The sequence below is a fragment of the Echeneis naucrates genome, chromosome 3, assembly GCF_900963305.1.
Source record: "Echeneis naucrates chromosome 3, fEcheNa1.1, whole genome shotgun sequence".
Taxonomy (NCBI): domain Eukaryota; kingdom Metazoa; phylum Chordata; class Actinopteri; order Carangiformes; family Echeneidae; genus Echeneis; species Echeneis naucrates.
Window position 1 is genome coordinate 14,415,001 of NC_042513.1, and position 21,903 is coordinate 14,436,903.

The 21,903-nt window shown below is 44.0% G+C and overlaps 2 protein-coding genes across 16 annotated transcripts in view; one reads left to right on the plus strand and one right to left on the minus strand.

Annotated features, from left to right (window-relative positions):
- Window positions 1–7,539, plus strand: part of ppip5k1a (diphosphoinositol pentakisphosphate kinase 1a) — a 27,580-nt gene extending 20,041 nt beyond the window's left edge. For 5 of the 15 annotated variants that reach the window (XM_029499168.1, XM_029499172.1, XM_029499177.1 and 2 more), the window contains 6 exons: window positions 939–998; window positions 1,733–1,912; window positions 3,975–4,112; window positions 4,193–4,303; window positions 4,431–4,484; window positions 4,607–7,539. In XM_029499168.1, the coding sequence (XP_029355028.1) occupies window positions 939–998; window positions 1,733–1,912; window positions 3,975–4,112; window positions 4,193–4,303; window positions 4,431–4,484; window positions 4,607–5,211 (1,148 nt within the window). In that variant the 3' untranslated portion in view covers window positions 5,212–7,539. The remainder of the gene's footprint in view (window positions 1–938; window positions 999–1,732; window positions 1,913–3,974; window positions 4,113–4,192; window positions 4,304–4,430; window positions 4,485–4,606) is intronic. The other 10 variants (XM_029499171.1, XM_029499173.1, XM_029499174.1 and 7 more) reach the window with 4 other exon arrangements.
- Window positions 7,540–12,375: 4,836 nt separating this feature from the next.
- map1aa (microtubule-associated protein 1Aa) lies at window positions 12,376–20,539 on the minus strand. Its single transcript, XM_029498139.1, has 3 exons — window positions 13,735–20,539; window positions 13,397–13,623; window positions 12,376–12,531 (listed from the first exon to the last, which is right to left on the minus strand). Exons 1-3 carry the CDS (start codon window positions 20,522–20,524, stop codon window positions 12,376–12,378), a joined length of 7,173 nt encoding a protein of 2,390 aa, XP_029353999.1. The 5' UTR covers window positions 20,525–20,539.
- Between the last annotated feature and the right edge of the window lie 1,364 nt (window positions 20,540–21,903).

Below are 21,903 nucleotides of genomic sequence, written 5' to 3' on the forward strand. Positions count from 1 at the left end.
GTGCGTGTGTGTGTGTGTGTGTGTGTGTAGGTACATGCGCTAGTTTTTATACGTGTATGAAATCATAATAGTAATGATGTGAAGCACACACCTGTGGCCCTCATTGTAGGTGATGTGAATTAAGCTCATAAATACAGCTCATGTATGTTTAACCCTTCTCCCGTTTCTTCTGACCTCAGTTTCATGACTTTCCGTCAGTCATAAAAACTATTATATACATGTACATTTTACTTTTTACTTTATTTTGTGGCTTGAAGGATGAATACTCTCCAAGCACAGCTAACTGAATATTGATCAGCCTTTACTGGCAAACTGGGGAAGGGTTAAAACATCGCTCATCCCATTTCCTGTGTCTGTTATGAACCAAACTTTGGTCTGTTTTGTTTGAACTCATAAGCACACACATGCTCTCTAAATGCGGTCAGATGTGATTGTTCATTTTGTTTAAGATTTAGAGAAGGGAGGAGTTTATTTACTTAATGATGAATTACAATGACTGTTTGCATCTGCAAGCAAATTTCCCAATTTTGCTGTTATTTTATTTGTGTTTTTTGAGACAGACATTGAAATGAACATGGCAGCAAGTGTCGTGTGTCTAGGCTGGGCATAAATGGATTAAGCAAGTGAAGCGTGGTCAATCAGTTTACATTTTTGTCTATGGATTGAAAAGGTTTTATTTTTTTGGTCTGCCTTCCTTCTCAATGTGTGTGACTGCTTAAAGCGTTTAGCTTTCACTGGAGGTTTTGGGGTTTTCTGTGATTCAACTCGCCACACTGTGAGGTGTGTGCATGTGTGTGCGTGTGTGTGAGACAGTTAAATCTCAATCTGTAGGAAATTCTAATTAGCCAACAGAATAAACACTTCCTTTTAGGATGATGTCAGTTTAACTTCCACACTTTATTAGTATGTTTCTGTCTTGTATATATCATCTACCACAGGAACACAGGATGACACATCCACCACAGCAGTGGCTCCACCTCTCTGGTGCACTGCGACAGGTACGATGGATTCCTCACTGATGCAGTTTTGTGTTGTACAAAACGTCCAGCTGCAGCTTTGTATGAATACTGTAATATGATGACATCAGTTGTCCAGATTGTTTGTCAATGTGGACAAGAGATTTATTTGCATATTTAGCTGCTTCTGCAGTGTTTCTGTGGATAGTTGGCTCCTAGACTGCTCCTCATTTTGGTCTCTACTGCTTCCTGTAAATGTCCTATATCACACTTGCTCCTTTGTGAGTTGTCATTATGAATTGGGCAAATGTTGGTTTGGGTAGTGTACAGATTTTGGGAGAAATGTTGAGATACTGCAAAGGAGCAACATGATGTTTTTTTGTGTTCTAAGCTTTGCTGAAGTGCAATTTTATTTTCTTTGGGTTTTCTTGTCAAAGTTGCTTGAGGTGATTTGGTGCTTTTTCTGATCTTTGGCTGCTTGGGAGCCAGGATAAGCTGTTGGCTGCCTCTTTCGTTTTCAACAGTGAAAACCTTCATAAAACACAGACACACACACACTACACTTCTCCTCCCTCCTCTTTCCCCTTTGCTGTACCCCCCCCCCTTTTCCTTTAAGCTCTTACTTCCCTTCTCATCTGTGTCATACTTCGTCCTTCTCTCTGTCCCTTCGTGCTAGCTTATATCCTATCATTTCATGTCTTTTGTACTGCTCCTCCTCCTCCTCCTCCTCCTCCTCCACTGCTCTGTCCTTCCTCGCTCTCCCTCTTCTTCCTCAGAGCCCCTGGAGGAGCAACATGTGGCCCAGTTGTTGAGGCGTTTCTCCACCGACCTCAGCCTGGGCCGGCATCTCTCTCTGGACAGGGCACTGGCTCACCACCTCCACCAGTGCTCCTACCACCTCCGCCTCTTCCGAAACTGGCTCATCTCCGGCCAGGACCCCCTAGAGTACCTCTACGGTCAGCCCCTGGCCCCGTCCTCCATACCCCTAGCCTCATGCCCTGTCCAAACCACTGCTCACGGTTTAGTTGGGACTGTGCTTGTTCTGTGGTTGACTCTCATGCTTTGCCTCTTGATGTTTCTGCATGTTTGCCTGTCTCTGTGGTTATGCAGATTGCAAGCTGGAGTGCTGTGAGCTGTTTGGGACTTTCAGGACATCTATGCAGCTATAAGCAACCTCTAGTGTCCCCTTCTGCAGTAGTGTCAGTTGCTTTTCCACCCATTTATATGTAAACTCTGAGCTTGTAATTCAATTATATATATATATATATTTTTTTTTAGTTTTAGTTTTGACAGATCTTAAGATGAAAGTAGGGCTGGAACAAACAATTGTTCATCATATGCAATCTCTCTGTAATCTGTAATTTTTTTTTTCCTTGGTAAAATCTTTGACAATTGACACCCTTATATTTAATTTTAGCTGAACAACAATTTAAAACAGATACTCTAGTAAATATTCCTTTTTCAACACTTTCAACACTCACTCTCAAGAAACTGTTTTAATCAATTACATTACATAATCAATTTAATGGTGTGGTGCTATTTTCCAAAGTTTTATAGTGAAAGCCTTTAGCAATTGATTCCAATTTGGGCCCAAAATTCAAAGAGAGAGCTGCTGTTTATGTTTCTGGACTGACTATAGTCAGAGCCCAAGGCACATTATTTAAGTTGTCTGTTAGTAGTGCTCTCATACAGGTAATATCTCAGTAAAACCTTCACTCAAATTCTTTAAATTTGACACTATCACTACAACGAAACAATGGACATCTCTAAGCAACTATGATAGATTTTCACACAAATGTCTCATCAAGGTCATATGAAAATATGACCTTGATACCCGATGATATGATAATGATAATGAATGAAGTTATTCATTAAGTGCAAACAATACATGATCAAAGTTTTCACTGCATTTTATTCAGGCAAAATGCATGTGCTCATGTTGAAATGACTTTGAAAGGTTTTGTAAGAACATTTTAATTTCATTCCTGAAACTGAAAAATGTGTCATTCAGGTCAACACATATCTATAAACTGTATGCATTAGAAGTGAAATGGTAACGCAGTTATAATCGACACATTCGTCTACATGCTGCAGAAATCCACATAATTGCCTACGGTGCCATATTTCCATTTGGTTTGGCATTAATATTTCTGTACTTTAGCAACACAAACAAGTTCCTGTGGCACTATCTTGCCTCAGTTAAAGACAAAAGATGTCTCCTACCTTGAGGCAGACAACATATCATGACAAATCTGCACCTTCCTCTCATAGACACACACGGGTATTAATCCGCATTATGTTCAGATGCATTTAGGATCAGCTGCTGTGTCTGAACTCAGTTTGAATACCACTTTCCCTCCTTCCTGACCTTAACCAGCATGCGATTCCTGCTTATTTGCTGTACACGTGGGTCCTTGCACTTTGTGCACTAGAACACTGTAAAAGCAATCCTCTCTCTGGAGGTTTTAAAACGACTGAGGCAAGCTGTGGTTTGACGCTTGGTGATTGTGAACGGCTCTGGTGAAGTGTGGCTTGGTTGTGAACTAACAGTGGATGAACTGGTAACATTGTTTTGGGACGCGAGATGCAGTCTGGACGGCTTTGATCGCTGCGTGCCGCTGCTAGACTTGCAGCCTGCGTTTGTTGGTTCTGATCAGAAACACGGACGTTACATTTATTTTGAAATCTGCTTGCTTATGCAAACGGAGCAAGATATTTTAGGATGTGTCGTTGCCATTTGATCTGGTGTCATGTTGTCTTGGCGTTCAGCATGGTTTCTTTGCATCTTGCCTGCGTAGAAACAAACCGTTGAGGCTGGCAGGAGTCGACAGCAGGTTAGGTCTCATTCAGAAACAGGAGCAGGATTTCAGAGCACCTTGGTGAGGTGTAGTTTTTGGGTGACGTTGATGTGGTGGTGACAGGTGTCAGCTGAGGTGGTTCTGCTTGCTCCTCTTCTGACTGCCTGGTCCAACTGAAGGCTGATGTGCCTGCGGGTGTCATGTCTCTTGTCTGCCACAGGCTTTGAAGGCTGCTCAATGGTGCCCTCCATTTATCCTCTGGAAACGCTGCATAACTCACTGTCACTGAAACAGGTCAACGAGTTCCTCACTGGAGTGTGCGAAAGTGCGGCCGACCCACACACCAGGACCACCCGAGGTCAGAAACAAACCCTGATTCTGTTTAATTATTTAGTTATATCAGCCACCATTTACCATGGCACGTTTTTATCTCGGCAGCTCTTTCAGCCATGTTTGACACCCACAACCAGCCGTCAGTGGACTCGTACATCCCCCAGAGAGTTTCTTCTTCCATTTCTCTCCGATCCCGTTCTGACAGACCCCCATGGTGTGAGTATCACAGCAAGTTTTGACATTTCTAGGTTGACTTCCCTTGCTTGCTTCACTTTCAGAGGCCTGCGGATTATTTATGGCAGACAAGTTGTCCATTATAACCTGTTTTAAAATAAACTCACAGCTAAGTCTCTGTTCCTGCTCTCTGCCGTCAACAGAACCCAGCGAACCAACACAAGTAAAATCAAATTAATTGTTTTTTTTTTTTTTCTTCGTATTATTTTTCTAAATGGTTGATGACAAAAGGAGGAGTTCAGTATGCTTATTTCCTTTCATTGGGTTTATGTTCTGTGTGTGCAGACAGCAGCGGTCCATCCAGCACAGTGTCCAGCGCTGGCCCTTCTTCTCCCACCACAGCTGATACTTCTCCCCGCTTCAGTTTTAGCGATAAAATCACCCTCACCCCTCAGAGCAGCGAGGAAACTCATTCCTCTCAAAACGTTTCCACTCAGCCAGTGCCTGCCATCGACTCAGCTCTCCCTGCAGTTTCAAACCCCTCAGAAGTTCCTTTGACTCCAAACAACTCACCAGAGGAGCTTGATGATGTTATTGGTCACCTGCCAGATAATCATGAACACATACAGGATGGGCCAGGGGCAGCCTCCTCTGCTGTCGATCTTCCAATTTCAGATCCTGGACTGAGGCAACCCTGTTCTGCTTTAGCTGAGCTAACTCTGGGTCGGATGGAGGGTTACTGCCTTCCAGGCTCCCTTCCTGTTTTGCTTGAGCTTAGAGAGAGCAGCAGCGAGGCAGGCTCTAGCTCCCAGACACCCCAGTCTCCTGAAGGACCTGACGAGTTCTTTGACACCCAGGAGTCCATGGAGTTATGGATGGAAAGTCCAGAAAGCCTCCCCCTTCCCGACACACCTCTGGAGGTTGACACAACCCACACATCAGAGCCGTAAGGCGTGAAATCTACAGAACAGCAGCTCTGTCAGAAACTACTGTAACTTTACAGCATCATGAGCAGTGAGGCATCATACTGAGCTACAGCCAACCAGACCTCCCCTTTGCTCCTGCTTCATAACTGTTGAGTATTTATCGACAGCACATCAATGACACACTAGTGACACCACTGGGCCACCTCCTGACAGCCCACTGGTTCAGGCCATCCATCTCTAAAGATGTGGAAAAGTTATTGTTCAGATTATATAGCTCTCTTTACTGTTGCTTTTTGCTGTTGTATGAATTTCCTTCTATCGACATTAAAAAATATTTACCCACTATGGGGCAGAAAATTGCCCAAACAAATTGAGACACCAGTAGCCCTGACAACTTTCCACCTTTTTCAAGTTTCTAATCAAATTCTGGGCAACATTATTGTCATTCGTTTGTGTCCATCTTTTGAATGTAAGTCCAGTATTCTCCTTATTTTAGCTCTTCTTTGTTCTCCACCAACTCCTGAGACAAATATCTGGTACCTTAAGATGCAGCTGGATGTTTCACTTTGTTCACCAACTCGCACTAATGTTGTCCATCTGCCTTTTTGTGGGGTGCAGGTGTTGGGGAGAATTGACTCTTGACCACACATGAAAAGTACTGGAAAGCCACTAGAGCTATCAGATGCTAAAGAGCTCTGTAGAGTTGGAGTTGGTGATAGTTGTTTTTTTTTTTTTTTTTTTTGTGGTTTTCACATATTCAGTTTACTCATTACAGCCATTGACATATTTGGAGTAATTAACTAATGGAGTATTCAATAGTGTAGTCTGCCCCTTCTCTTTCTTACCCTCAGCCTTGGTCAGCTTTAGCATTTGTGTTCCCAGTTTCATATCATCTATCACAGTTAAGTGACTGATTTCAAGGCTTGTTGACTGGCAGTGTGGCAGCAACACCTTATCATAACGATATCAGCATAAACTTTCTTGTTTTCCATGTTTGTTACAGTGACATACTGATGCGCTGCTTTTATGAGAAACACAGGAAATGACTTGAAGCAAATGGTAGAAGCTGACAGAAAACATAATCAGTGCCTTTTCCGTTTATTATCATAAATGAGGCGTCCTGTCCCGTTCTGTGTTGTGTTTCTGTCCATGTTGAGTACCTGCCCCTCTGACTAAAGAAAACAGGGAAGGGTAACTTTAAGAAATCTCCAGGTCAAACAGCGTGTGCTCTGCTTACTGCTAAAGCTTCATTGAAGATTTAATATAATCAAAAAGCAAAGAGAGAAGAAATATTTATTTTGACATTGCATCTTGAAAAGAAATGTTTGGCCTTTTAAAGAGCCACACATTAGATATTTAATTGTATCATAGCTAATGTATATTTTTTGTGAAATCACCTCAAGATGTGGGAAAAATTTGAAAGCTAATCTGTCATTTTATAACTGAACAATCGTGGGGGGTGAATTTTACATTCAATGTGCTTTTATTTCGGCAAGCGTTTATGTAGCAGGACTGTTTGTCTGTATGTGGGGGGGGGGTGCACACATGCTTGAGAAGCAATTCAGGTAGAGGAGTACACTGATCAATTTTGTGTTTAATCAGTGGGATTTCATGTTACATTGAGATGTACTGTAGAGATGCAAAACACAACTGAGTTTTTGAGACTGACTTGTTGTCCTGTCTGTGTGTACGGATAAACAAAAAAATGACAGATGTTTTGTGTGCCGCCTTCTTGACACTTCATTGTTTCTGTGCAGCAGACTCGGGGGTTTAGGCCAATTTATGTTCTTCTCTTGAAATGGTTCACTAACAGAGAACTGGCACCACAAACTGTTTAGGCCGATGCACCGACTCAGCATTCATGTAATGCTGATGGAAGGAAACGCTCAATAGTTTATATTTTTGTTTGCTGACTTTTTGGAAATTCAAAAATTTTCAGCTAAACCTAGCTGGTATTGTCTTTTTTTTTTTTTTTTTTTTTTAAACACCTCACTGGCTCAAAACTTTAATTATCACTTCTGATGTGTGCTCCTTAACCAAGCCAGCTTCGTGATGTCACGCTGTCTGCCAGACACCTGGACATCACTGCAACAAAGGGACTTTTGCCACCAGATGTCAGCAAAGAGTTTCAGCAAGTGGAGACAGGAATCATGGTGTCATTTCTTGATATTGCTCCTCCAGACTTGAGGCTCTAATTATGCTGGTTTGAATGGATTCAGATTTATATCATCAAAATGTACTCATCATTTTATAGCTGTTCTTTCCAAAGATTGTATACAGAAAAAGAAAAAAAAATGAATTTTTCAAAGCTCACAATTCACGTCATGCTGTCTGGATTATCCATCCAGGCACCTGGAGTCAGGGGTGACGGTGTGTGTGCTGTCACTGTGAAGGTCAGGGCTGTACAAACGAAGGAACAGCCATATTTTACCAGTTTATGATGACTGAATGATGGTGTACTGCAAAAGAAGAAAGTGTAGGCAGACGGGACCTGAGGACCACAGTGTCCAGCTTTGTCTCAGCAGACATTTCTCTCACAGTTCAAGCAGCAAGCTGAAACCCTGTAAACCCCTTTTATTAGTGACCAGCTACAGCCATTGCCATGACAACATTACATCACTTGCTTTATAAAAAAAAATGTATCGAGGTGCTTGACAAATGCTGCTTTGCTAGTCGTTTGTTGGCAGTTGTGCACACAGGGTTGTAATATTCAGTTATGCTTGTTGCGGCTGCTGCTGGTGAACACTTTGTTGAAGGGAAGCGATGAAGACAATATCTAGCAGAGGAAGAGTTGGTTTTGGTCCAGTATCGCATCAATTTGTAGTGATGATGTCACTGTAAACAGAAAACATTTAGATTCTTGCAGACATGACTCAACAATATAGAATTACTAATAATCATAAACTCTTCAGCTAACTAACAATGTTTCAAAAGTCAACATCCTGATAATAAGTTTCATATTAAAGTATTGAAATATTAATACTGCTGCTCTGTACATGCATTGAGCATTATTTCTCATTTCTTGACTGTATTTAAATCTACATCAGATTGTTCAGCTGTAAACAAAACTTTACTCCATTTCTAGATTACCTGCGTATAACTTGGGATGCATAAATGTGTAAGCATCATATATTCGCTGCTACTTCATATGCTATTATCTATAATTATGCATCATGATGTGATGAAAGTAGCATAAAATCCACCCCTGGAGAAAAGTGCAACAGTCCCATCTGTATTTCTGTCCTCCGCCCTGATCATGTGACTGTGGAATGATGTCACTGCAGCATCCATTCAGCAGCTTCTCACAGAGGTTATTGTCCTCCAGTCTGGTCCTTCGTCCAGCACAGTATCAGCGTGACAAGGACTGAACGGTTACCAGGGCAGGCTTTTCAATCTGATAGCAACAAAAACCAGGCGCTTTTATTCCACAGATCACTGCCTCCTCTGTTTGGCTTGTTTTGCATGACCAACAGCTCATATCCGTCCTGCAGGACCTCAGCACTTCCACTCTGCGAATCTGTAGATCTCACACTCGGGGAAAAAAGCCCACCCTGTTCTCGTCTGGGTTTAACCCCGGACAGATTTCATCTTCCTTCCACTCCATGGCTTCTAAGGAGGGAAACTGGTGTCTGCAAGGCTTGAATTAGCAGTTCTCAACTTGTAGCTCTGGGCCACGACATGATTAACAACATTTTCTCAAAATCTTATTTGTACTTTCATGAAATGTTGTACAGAGGATGTCTTTTATGCCACCATGAGTCAGTCCCAAGGCCATATAAAAGAATGATTAAATGTGTTTTCTACATCAGTTTGATAATTCTATAAATGCCAATATCAAATGTTAGCATGCTAAAGCTGCAGCTCTAGCTCGAAATAATGTAACATCAGCCTTCGGCCAGATTGCAGGCAGAGTTGAAGAAAATAGCAGCAGGTTTTAAGAAAGGTGTTTTTTTTTTTTTTTGCTATTATCATAAAAAGAGCAAGACATTTTTCTTCAGTAAATGATATACTTTATTGGTCTTCACCACACTTTCCCCCATTTCAACAATAAACCACTTTTCTGTTTTACCTTTTTATTAAGCATTTAAAGAGAGATAAAGAGAATATTGCACTTAAAATAAGAGATCAAAGTAAAACCATGAAGCAGGAAGGAGGAAAGAAAAACGATCACGAGGCTGTCTTTACAGCACTGCACAGGCCAGGTTACATATGCCTCTTCAGTACTGGACAGCTTAGCTTCTTGAATATACATCTTTTAAAATAGCATTTCTATGTTAAGTCAGTTTTTCTTCAGCTATTGCAATACAGGATAATTCAAAAGGTACACATGCACGTACAAGCAGGGCTCACTGGAAACCAACGGTCTTTATGATTTGTTTTGCTGTAGACGAGTCTGAATGCCACCGATATATATATATTTTTTTTTTTCCTTTTTCAATGCACAATACCAAATTGCAGCAGCTATGTGTGAGTGTGTTATATTAAGCTTTTGTCTGGGAAAACAGTGTGAGTAATAGGAAGTCCTCTAAAGATAAAAATGTGGACATGAGCGACCTGAGTCCCTCATGTCTGGCAGTCTGGGTTTTGTGAGTGGTGGTGTTGCTGTTATTAGCCTTTACAGTGATGCAGTATTTAACAGGAATACAGATTGCACTCTCATTGACTGACTGGGCAGCACAGTGGGTTAACCCTGTTTCATCAGAGAAGCCACGAATAGATCTTTTTAACTAAGCAGGAAATAGGAAAGTTTTACTGAATGTTAATCTGTTGTCAGTGTGGCAGACTCTGTTACCTGGTCCTTGCACTGAACGCTGTAATCTGCAGAAAGCATAATGTTTGTCAAACGGTATCCTGCTGTCCAAAGAAAGACTGTGGTGGTTTTTAATCTGCACACAAAGTTCTTTTCTTTGGATGTGTTGCAGGCTACAATGGTTGTTGCTGCGAGTGTGACAGATGAGTCAGATGTACCACATGATGGGCAGGGTAACCAAGGCAACCAGGAGAGCGGAGTCCTCCATGGAGAACATAAAGGTAATCTGCATCTTCACATTCAAATCAGCCAGATCTGCTGAGATTGGCTCCCTGCAGCCCTGCTCCTTTTTTATTTATTTTACTTTGAAGAGTCATGACCTTAATATACGAGCGTCTGTTGTACATGCATCTCTTCGTAAGTTGTGGAAATGAGATATACAGTACAGAGGAACATCTGGATTTTCATAATGGAGGTTTGTTGGTCCTGGAGTTCATTTGGATGAATGGGCTTTTCCTTGGTTAAAATCTATTAAACTCCTGAAAACCTATCAAAATACAAAAATCATCAATATCAAATTAAAACACATATATGTGTAATATTAAGTTAATAAAGTGGTACTTAAAAACATTCACCTGTAGTAAAGAAAATTACTGATTAAATGACACATTTTAAAAAACGTGACGCACCAAGTTGAGGTGATTGTGGCTAAAAACTAAATTGTTCGCAGAGAAAAAAAAGAATCCAGAAAAAAAATCAAAGCGCAAGTTTCAGTGCAAATTATATAATTATACGTTTTCAGTTACTGAATTTGAAAACTGCTTTAGGTTTTGCACACTGGTTACTCTTTGTGCTTCTTCAATAGGCATGTCCAGGAAGTTTAAAACCCAGTGGCTGAAATACTGAGTCGTGCCTTTTTTTTTTTTTTTTTTTTTTTTTTAATGCTCAATGCCTAAACCCGACTCTTCGTGTTTTGTGTGCGCTGACGTTCTTGTTGACCAAAAAAACAACAACAACAACAACAACAAAAAAAACTCAACAACAGAGGAAACCAGCTCGACTGAACCTCTGCCACAGAACCGCGAATGTACCGCAAGACTTAACATTTCTAGAAAGAATGCGCATCTCTTTTCCCTTCCAGCACAGCACGACAGAAAGGCACATGTGGGTGACAGTCTAAACCAGCAATCCAACCAGCTCACATCCTCTTACAGCACGCAAGCACAATCACTCCTTGCAACCACATGTTCCTATTGTTGAAGTGGAATACATTCTTCGTTCATCACCACGGCGTTTGTATAAAGACCTTTTCGACAACAACTGATTTGAGGTTTGTCTTCTTTTCTAATGACTTCTTTTTCAGTATTTAAAGATAAAAACAGGTAGAATCAGAAGAGCAGGATGGTGATTTTTTTTTTTTTTTTTTTATATATTGTCTCTGCTTACATCTCTCCTACTTGATCCCCTGCCACGATATGTCGACTGGAAACACTGAAAAAAAAAATACATCAAAGACTACAGAAACTATTATAGAGAGAAACGTATTGATCAAATTCACTTTAAGAAATAACAGCCACTGAGAAATTTGCACTGTAACAGTAGATTTTTTTTTCCCTTTGAGATAACGGTAGAAATATCATATTTCACTACAATATAGATTTTTGAAGATGGTCATCCCTATGTCACAGCAAATATACTTAAAAGACATTGAAAGGACTGCTGGGATCTACTCAAACATTTTCTATCTCACTATGTCAGTGGGAGGCACAAGGTTTAACACAGGAAATATCATTGTTTTTGAAGAGAGACGGAAATGGAAACTAGAGGAAAGTAAAATCATACTGATCACAATTAGTGATTTTTATACAGGATGTATCGTGACAGGGCTGATATCTGGGATTCACTTTGTACTTTGCTTTAAGGGGGGCCAACTTGTGCTTTGATTTAAGCCAAGTGGAAGATGAGCAACCAAGCATCAGCTTTAAACTGTTTCTTGTTTACAGAAACTGCTTGTTCTGCTTATTTTTTTGGGGGAGGGTTTTTTGTTTGTTTGTTTTTTTTTACAATACAATGGGCAGTTGTCTAAGCTTTGAGACATGGAAGCTACTGTAGGGACTGAGGAAATACGTGAAAAGATAGTAAAACTGCATTCTTCCTTTCATGTGACCAAATAATAATAATAATAACAACATAGAGGAGAACAAACAATGGTCAGAAGACTGCCTTTGTAATACAAATGGTGATAAGCAATAAGCCGATAAATGAATTAAAAATCTTAAAAAATTAGGCAGTTATCCAGATCCATTTCTGCCTTCGGCCAAAACAATCAAACAAAGGAGGGACAGATTTGTATATTACGCTACAGAGAAGAACAATTAAAAACAGATCTACCCTGGCGGGGCTGGGGGGCAGGAGGAGGGAGAGAGGAAACGGGGATCTTAAAACTCGATCTTGCAGGCTGGGAAAGACTCGTCCTGCATGACAACGGTGCTGCTGGAGGCCAGGACCATGATGTTGAGCTCCTGCTGCCTCTTGTGCGTCTCCTGGTACCAATCACGGGTCACCTCTGTGTCATGTGTGGGGATCAGTGTCACCTGGTGGGGTGTGACATGAAGGAATACGAAGCCAGCGGTGAACATTTGTGAATCTGCTTCACTTCAAACACTTTTGCTCATCAAAGCTAATCTGGGGTATTTTTAAATTCAAGCCTTGACGGGAAAGTGAGCGTGCTGTCGAACACCTACACACGTCCTCAGAGAAATCGCAGATATCTGACTCAGCCTACATAGTTGTCGTTTAACTGTCGGGGGTGGGAACACAAGTGGCACACCATTGTGATGTTACCCTTTGGTTTGTGAGCTGACGTTGTGGTGCGTCCAATTTGTCTTTCAGCACTCGCTCTTTTTTGTAACCACATTTCGAGGAGAAGTGAGACCGGATCTGACTTGAGCAGTACTCTATCCTGATATTGCAGCACAGTGAATCAGTTACATGGTGGCCATAATATTCTAATGCATAACCTGCTTTATGTCCTATTTTCCTCCAAATGGATGAACATCAGTTTAATTTTATGGCATAACTGTTACTTCAGTTGTTTCTTTCTGAATTGTAATCCATTTTTATCTATAAAAATAGCCCAACTGCTCCGTGTTAGTACAAAATGTGAGCTAGCTGGGCAAATCTCTGGGGCAGTACGCGTAGGACATTTGGTGTGTTCTGATAATTTGCACAGCTATTTTTGGAACAGCGACAAATCAATTGCTCCTCATTTGTTAATAATGAGATTTAAAAAAGCACATACATCAGAAAACTACAGCATTCAATATAAATTATATCAAAGAGAAAAACAGTTGTTACATGACGGAAGACAATTGAAAACTGTGAGACAAAACTTAAACAGGATTCGTTTACCTTTCAATCAACTGTGGTGTTAAAGTTAAAACCGTCTGGAGAGGTTACCTGCAGGTTTGATCCCCACTGGGCTTTGCCATCCAACAGAGCATCAAGCACTCCTCTGCTCGGTTCGCCTCCTGCTGCGTCATTACCGCTGACCACGTAGTACGCAGAGCGAATGCGTTTGAAAAACTCTTGGTCCACGTTCTTGGCACTGCAGTGATTGGGAATGTAGGCCAAGTCCACATAAATTGGAAGGCCAGGAGCACCTGCAGAGCCGGACTTCTGGGAACCTGAGAGAAGGGACGAAAACAAATCGTTAGCACCAAACTTCCTCTGACGCTGGTATCTACAAAGCTTTCATCCTCCCCTTTTTTAAGTCCATTCTTTTTAGTTCTTCTCACCTGAACTGCTCTTGACTCCATTCGTCAGCCCTTTCATGGGGTTGTAGCTCGACCTGGAGAGATCCTCGTCTTTGGAGCCTTGTCCATCCGACAGACGAGACATGTGCGAGCTCTTGTCTGCCTCCTTCTTCTTTGAGATGCTGCGAGGAGACTGCGTCTGTTTTACAGGCATGGGAGACTTCTTGCGCCTAGCTGGGGAAGCTGACTTGGTTTTCCCAGAGGTCTTCTTCAAGCTTTTTGCTTTTGGCTCTTTCTTCACTGGGCCATTATCCAAAGTGTCAGGATCAACCATGCAAACATCTGGGTGTGGCGGGTGAGGGAGAGGGTCCATGATGGGGGCGGGAGGAGGGTCACGGAGCCTCCTGGCGGAGTGGTGGCTGCTTCCTGCTATGGCAGATGATTTATCAGCAGGCATGTAGTCTGCATCCTCATCTGAATCCATGTTGCCCTCCCCAGCGACTGAGGGGTATTCCTCTGTGCCCGGAGGGACGTCGGAATCAGACTGAGAGCCCAGAGACTCACTGACAGAGGTGGGTGGTGTTTCCTCTGTGGCCAGACCAAGGCCAGCCGACATGCCGCCGCCCTGGTGCAGAGAGCTGCTGTCTCTGCTGTGGGAGTGGTGATGAGCCCTTCTCTTGACTGACAGCTCATGGTCATCTCCCTCCTGTGATTGGTCACTTCTGCATCCTTGCTCCTCATCATCATCATCGCTGGATAAGTGTCGCATAGAGGGGTTGATGAAGGAAGGTGAGAGGTCCTCTTTGCGGTGTCTGTACTCTGAGGAAGAGTATCCAGGAGAGGTGCGGCTGCTGTAAGAGGAGGCTGCTCCCATGGGTGCTTCGCCAGCAAAGTCCTGGTCGCTGTCATCATCTTCATCATCATCGTCCTGCCCTCCATGGCTGCACTCTTCAGCGTAGAACGGTAAACGGAAGGGCTGATCAGTTGAAGATAGTGAAAGTGGCCGAGCAGGGTGCTCTGGCTCCGTCTCACACTCCTCTTCAAACTCATCATCATGACGGTAATGAGGAGGGGAGTCTCCTGGCACCATAGCCATCTGGGGCTTTGGCATCTCCCACTCATAAGATCCCCTGTAAGCTGTTGCTCCCTCCCTGGACTCGGCCTTGGCCGGGCCTGAAGCAGCACCACTGGCTGCAGCTCCGGCAGGGAGGATGGAGCTCGTGCTGACCTCTGTGGGGCCGTTGGCTGTGTCCGGCTTGCTGGCCTGGAAAGCTGAGGGCACGTGGGAGCCGAGAACGTCAGGGAGTACACCACCTGTCTTATCAGCAGCAGCTGGGGAAACAGGCTTTTCAGAAAATGGGAGACCAGCTGTCACGACACTGGAAGGAGACCTCCAAGTCATCTCACGCATGTATGCCTCCTCATCCTCTTCTTCACTGCTGTCAGTCTCTTCAAAGTAATGCTTACCCTCTATGTCTGGGCGAGGTGAGGACGTCCCACCAAATAGAGCAGCACTGGCTGCCTCTTTGTCTTTGGAGAGATCTGATTTAGAAAATGGTCCTGCAAAGGTCTCAAATCCAACAGGTGTGTCCAGTTTGGAGCCCTCGGACCATTCAGGCTTATAGAAGCAGTCAGACTGAGGAGCCTTCTCTGCGGCGCCACTCAATGAGGCTGTGTGCCCCTTCTTGTCTTCAGCAAAGCCAGTGGACGAGAGTGTGGGGAAAGATTTGACTTCTTCAAACGGACTGAGAGGTGAGAAGCGGGCTAAACTAGAGGTGGACTCAGCTGCCGCCCTAGTATTGAGTTGTTTTTCTGACACTTCCAGATAGTCATCCTTGGCGCCGGTGGAGCTGGAGAAGGGAGAGTCCATGACCAGCGAATGTTCATCTTTAAAGGAGGAGTACTCAAAGAGAGGCTCGGCAGAGGCAGGCGTCTCCAGCTCCTCTCCAAACTGACGGCTGGTGGAGAGTGAACCTGAAGTGGAGGAGGAGTAGCTGTAGGCTGAGGAAGAGGAGTATCCGGGGCCAGCTGTGGTCGTGTACTGAAAGCTTGTGTCCAAAGACCTCCTGCTGAGGAGGTCTGGTGTTTTCTGTTTCTCAAAATCAGCATCAGCTCTGTCATTCTGGTAAAAACTGTCCATCGTTGATTTCATAATGAAATCCTCTTTTCCTGTGTCTGTGGTCTTGCTTGATAAAAATGACTCTTTCTCTCCACTTCCACATGAGTATTCAAACCCTGAGGAGTAGCCGGAGAAACCTGAAGCCCCTAAATCCATAGGCTTTCCACTGAAGGGTGAGGCATCAACCTTTGCTTCATCATCGGGCTTTGTAAGTTTGCTGGAGCTACTTTCTTTCACACTGGGCTTCCCTTGGCTGTTGTAGCCATATCCAGCCATAGAAACCATGAATTCAGGCCTATTTGAGCCAAACATTTCACTGATTGGACTCTTTACTTCCTTCTCCGACCTTTCTTTGGCACCTTTCTCCATAATAGAATCAATGGCACCTTCATCTTCGTCCTCCTCTTCTTCCTCCTCATCTTCATCTTCATCAACTACCTCATCATCATCATAGTCCTCCTCGTCCTTTGCTGTTAGTTTTCGCATATCAATCTCCAAACTAGCTCCTTTCTCCCTGAAGCTTGCAGCAGCCGGCGTATCTACATCAAAAGGCGCCGTGGAGGAGTAAGTTTGGGACCGTGTGCTGTCAGCCTGGTCTTTTTCTGATAAGACGTGGGACAGAGCCACGGGTCTGTCAGCCACTGAGGGTAACTGGCCACCAACACTGCATTGTGGCGTCTCCTTTTCTTTAACCTCTTTCACCTCCTTCTCTTCGGTCTGTTTTTCAAAGGGTGTGGCAGAAGGGCTCTTGGAGTCCAACCACAACAAAGGGGAAGGCTCTTTTCCAAATGAGACAGTAAATCCTTCTTTCTCCGATATCTTTTCTGTGGCTGTTTCTGGGGAGTGGGGTTGTTTCTGCAGATCCGCCCCACTCTTTGCAATGCCCTTCTCCGTCTTGTCCAAGGACTCTTGATGATAAAAATCAGAGTCCACTGAGCTCGTTTTGCTGTCATAAAAATCACCGTAAGAGAATGTTTTGCCGTGCACATAGGGGGTGTCTTGTCTTGTGTATATGGCCTTTTCTTTGCTTTCCTTCTCTGGGAAATTATAAAGACTGAAGTGAACATTTTTCTCAGATTCTTTACAGGAGATATTTGTTTTTTCTGCACCGTCATCTTTAAAGTCTACTTGTTTCTGATCTGTCAATGAGGACTTGGTGTCCGTGCCACTCTTGAAATCACCATCTTTTTCGTCTTCGTCCTCATCTTCATCTTCATCCTCGTCTGAGAACATGACCTGAGGTTTTGGTTTCACCTCTGCACTGACGGTCACCTGTGTCTTGTCCCATGCCTTGACTTCAGTGTCTACCTTTGCTGATTTTGCTTCAAAGGTGTAGTCGTCATCCAAGAAGCAGCCCTCTTTTGCCTCCATAAGTTTGGCCTTTACTGTGGGCTGTAAGTCCTTTTTGGCATAATAGTCCTCTTCATCTTCATTGTCTTCATCAGATTCTTCAGATGCTTCAAATGCTGTCTTGTCACCTGGCACACCAATGAGGGAGGTATTGTCTGAAATACTGACCGATTTTTCTGTTTTCTGGATGTCAGCCCTAACATGGGTCATGTCCTCGTCTTTGCCTTCTGTCTTAAATGGTTTCTCTTCTGTCGGCGAGTAGCCGCTGCTTGTCGGCACAGACTGTGTGAGTGAGGTCAGTCTCATTGTGCTGTCATCTGGACTTACACATCTTTCTTCACTTTCTTGCCTGGAGTGGGACTCTAACCCAAAGGAGAACGATGGAGGGGGTGAAAGAGGCTTTATATCAGCACCGGATTTGAATTCCTCTAAGCTGAAGCGAGCCTGGCTTTCTTTGACAGGCTGTGTGGCAGAAAAAGGAGGAGGAGAAAAAGTGGCAGAAGGAGATTTTTCCTTTTCCTGGAGCATTTTGGAGGCAGCATGCTCGTAGCCCTCCTGGAGTTTACCTAGAGGGATATCAACATTGGGGGTCTGGTCTTCATCCTCTTCTTCCTCATCATCCTCTTCTTCATGAACTAATGTGGTCTTTGAATCGACCTCCATCTCAGGAATGTGGGGGTGGTGCTCATCAGAGGAAGGAGACTTAAAGCATTTGTCATCCTCCAAAGAGGAGGTGGGCGAGATGGTTCCTGCTGAGTGGAGATAGTCCTTTCCGTGCACGGCCTCTGCACGCGAGGGGATGCTGTTCATCGTGTCAAGCAGCAGAGAGTTTCTCCCAGCTTCCTCAGTCTGAGGCGCTGTGACTGAAGCTATTGACTGGTCCTCGGCTACGGAGGTGGCAAAAGACGACAGTTTGTCATAGTCCGTGATGGACGTCGCTGAAGAGATGTGCTCCTCCTCTGCAAGCGGAGCAGCAATGATGGCGGGGTAAGGTGCGAGCTCAGGCCCGTGACCTCCCATGAATGCTTTGGGTTTGTTATCCGCGACATCAGACGTGGTGGAGCTTTTCATCTCTTTGATGCCATGCATGGAGGCAAAGGTGCCAGGGACGTCAGGGACGGAGATGTCATAGGTTCCCACATCGTAGCGCAGCTGTGGGATCCTATCCTCTGTTTCCTCGTGAATCTCCTCATCTGAGATAGTCTGCTCAGTCTCCGAGTAGCCGGGAATCGTCTCGTCTTGGATGAAGGAGAACTGCTCTGAGGCGGAGGCTGCTACACCTGATACGACTCCAGTGGAGGAAATGTTTTGTTCAGCCATTTTGGCCTCCCATTCCTTCCCATTTTTTTCCTTTTTCGTCTCCTCCGTTTTGTATTTGAGGACTTCGTCATCTTCTGTTCCTTCAAGTTCGGCTTTTTCAATTACATCATCCTCCTCCTCTGAGCTGTCACTCTTCTTCGATCTGTCTTTCATCTCATCCTTCACAGGATATTTGTCATATTTCTCCATTTTCTCATCTTCATACTTTTTGTCAAAGCCACTGCTTGAGCCCTTTCTTGTGGCTGCAGTCTGTTCTGATGGGCTCTTGCTTTGGTCTTCTTCCTGTTTGACAGGTGACTGAGGGGAAGCAGGTTTTACCTCAGCAGCTGAGAATGGAATTTTTTCATCAGGGGAAACCAAGGAAGGAAGTTTAGTATCCGCATACACTGAGTGACCAGATATCACATCATTCTGGATTGGCACAGACTTAAGTTTGGAAAGCTCTTCCTGTTTTAGAGCCTCAAAGTCCTCAGTGAGGTCCTCAGGGGAGGATACGATGGACCTGTCGGCCAGAGCTGCTGCTGCAACCTCTTCAGGGATGTTCTTTGCAGGTGGCATTTTCTCATTAGCTTCCTCTTTCACTGCTTTGTTTTTATCTGCCTTGGGCTTAGCCTGAGCTTTGGCCTTGTGCAGAGTTTTTCTCACTTCAGGGGTAAACGGCTTCAGGTCGGGTTTAGTGATCTTTCTCAGCTCGGGTTTACTTGAGTCTTTCTTTTTATCCTCTTTAGCTTTACTTTCTTTCTTCTCTTCCTTTCTAATGTTTTCATCTTTCTTTATTTTCTCCCTCTTAATTTCTTTCTTTTCTTTGTCTTTCTTTTCATCCATCTTGGATGCTTTCTCTTGCTTGACAGTTTTTTCCTTGGATATTTTCTTTTTCTCCATCTTGTCTGCCACAGGGGCCACCTCACTGTTTTTCTGTTGTTTGGTGGCTTTAAGACTCTCACTTTTGACTTTTTTCTCCTCTTTCTTTTCCACTTTATTTTCTTTAGTAATGTCATTTTTGGATTCTTCTTCCTGTCCACCGACTTCTTTCTTTGCTGATTTACCGTGTGGTTTGGGTGAAGATTTGAGACTCTCTTTGCTGTTAGTCCTGGTTCTTATTTTTGTCTGTTTAATGATGGGTGGTGGTGCGCCAGATGATATCTCTTTTTGGGTAGCAACTGGGTATCGCAAGTAATCCAGGTGTTTCAATTTCTCGAGGCCCTCAAAGATTTTATTCTGGGGTGCGTTTCCTGGGAACAGCACCCTGACTATCTTTTCTGTTGGGCAGTGAGGAATCCAAACAATGAGAGCAGTGACTGATGTCAAATAGGGAACAGATATTTCTCCCTCTTTTCCATTGGCCATCATAATCCCGGTCTTTGCTTTGCTGTTTCCAGCCCATTTCTGCATTAGAAACTGCATCTCTTTGCTTTCTTTTACAGGGTTTAGGATATACATGTCTAGCTTTCCCACACCGAGCTTGTGGAACAGTGTGATAGGTTCAATGGTGTTGCTAACTACCCTGTGAAGAGGCTCTGGTGTGATGCCAAGTTTGCTGAGGAACTGCAGTGTCAGAGATGCTTCTTCAATGCTTCGCTTCACTTTCAGTGTGGACTCTGGCATCCGAAGTTTCTCAGGCACGTTAAAAAACACAATCCCGAGCTCAGGAGAGATCAGGTTCTTGGTCCATTCACCGTTACTGCTGGAGCCAGAGCCTTGGTTGCGCTCTTCCTCCTGCTCAGCAAGTTTCCTCTGGAACAGCCCATTGATACCAGGGAGGTTGTCTGCCCCAATGTGGGTGAGCAGAATAGAGTCGATCCTGTCCAGGTGGCGAACCAACTTCCAAAAGCAGGACTTTCGCTCAGACCCTCCATCAACCAGGATGTTGAAACCATTCACGGCAAACAAAGCAGAATCCCCCCTGCCTCCTGGGAAGATGTAGCAGCAAGGTTTGGACAGCTTTAGAAAACCTCCAGAGGTCGGGGGCTGCAGGAGGTCAAAGGGTGACGGCACATCCACTGTCTCTGAGACATACTCTGTGAATTCTGTGACTCCATCCATGTTGGGGAGGTGGGCTTCTGGGTTCAAACGGTATTCCAGGAAATTTTGGAGTGGCTGCTGCTCCTGGCTTTGGCCTAGGGAGCTCCAGCCCCCGTCTCCCTGACAGGAAACAGTAAGCCTGGATGGCTGCTCTGAGGAGGCCCTGGAGAGGACTCCAATTACCTGAGAAAGGAGAAATAATCAGCAACTTAAAATTTCTGTGCATTTAACCATGCACATGCACCATAGCAAAGTATCTGGAAGCGACATGAATTCAGCTCACTTGAGGGTTGGATATGATGTCAAAGAAGTGTTTCCAGGTGAAGGATCCACTTTGTAGTTGGATGTCACCTCCCTGCTCAGAGCTCTGGCCGCTCAGTATCAACAGCTTATTACCAGCAAAGTCAGTGATCAGTGAGCGGATCTAGGAGAATAAAAATGCCTTCTTACAATAATAAATGTCCCATAAGTTATTCACATCAAAGCTCAGGCACAATATGTGTCTGCAAAAACACAGCGCACAGAACACTTGTGTGGTGCTCACCCTGAGGTTGTGTTGTGCGAGTTTGGCTCACCTCTGAGGAAGCGGACTCTTCTGATGGGTTCACCAACACCACTGTCTCAAGGACATCACTCTGATACTGGAGAGTCCGTTGGCCTTCAGGGAGCCCAGAAAAAAAAAAAAGACAACAAAACCTTACAACCACATCAGGGACATATGATGACTAACAATTTCTACAAAACAAATGGCAGACAAGCCATGAAACGTCTGTAACGCTCCCACTGCATCATGTTTCTGTCAGAATCACACGCTGCTGTTGCATTCATGACCAAGAAACCATGTTCACAAGCTGGCTGTCCTGATCACAAGTCACACCACGTTTTATTATGTAAAGGGAATTGTAAACTGAAGTAGAAGCCCAAACTTGTGTTATTTTCTCTGGCATTGCCTTTAAAGAGCAGGAATTCTTTGAAACAAATTGTCAAATGGTCCAGTCAGCTGATTGTTGAAGTACGCCTCAACGCAACATCCCTGTACATTAGACAGTTGCATCCTTCCATCTGGACAAAGGTTCATTGGTCTGCATCCCTCACCACTGGCAGGGCTAACAAGGGGAGACCTAACCCAGCACATCATTCTGACTTTTTCATTCAGTTTCTGATCATTTGCTCATCATGCTGCGGCTGACGCTGTCCAGTCCAATAAAGGAGAATTAGTGAATAATCCGGTGTTCTAGTCTGAAAATACTGTGGCTCGGCTCCTGAAAATGCAATGCCCTACACATGCATGTATGGCTGTGCATAAGCTTCACCAACCCCACCTGCCTTCTCTCTCGCTCACTTGCCATCGTCATGCCACCGTGAAGATGGCACTGCCTAAAGCCCTCGGACGAACTTAA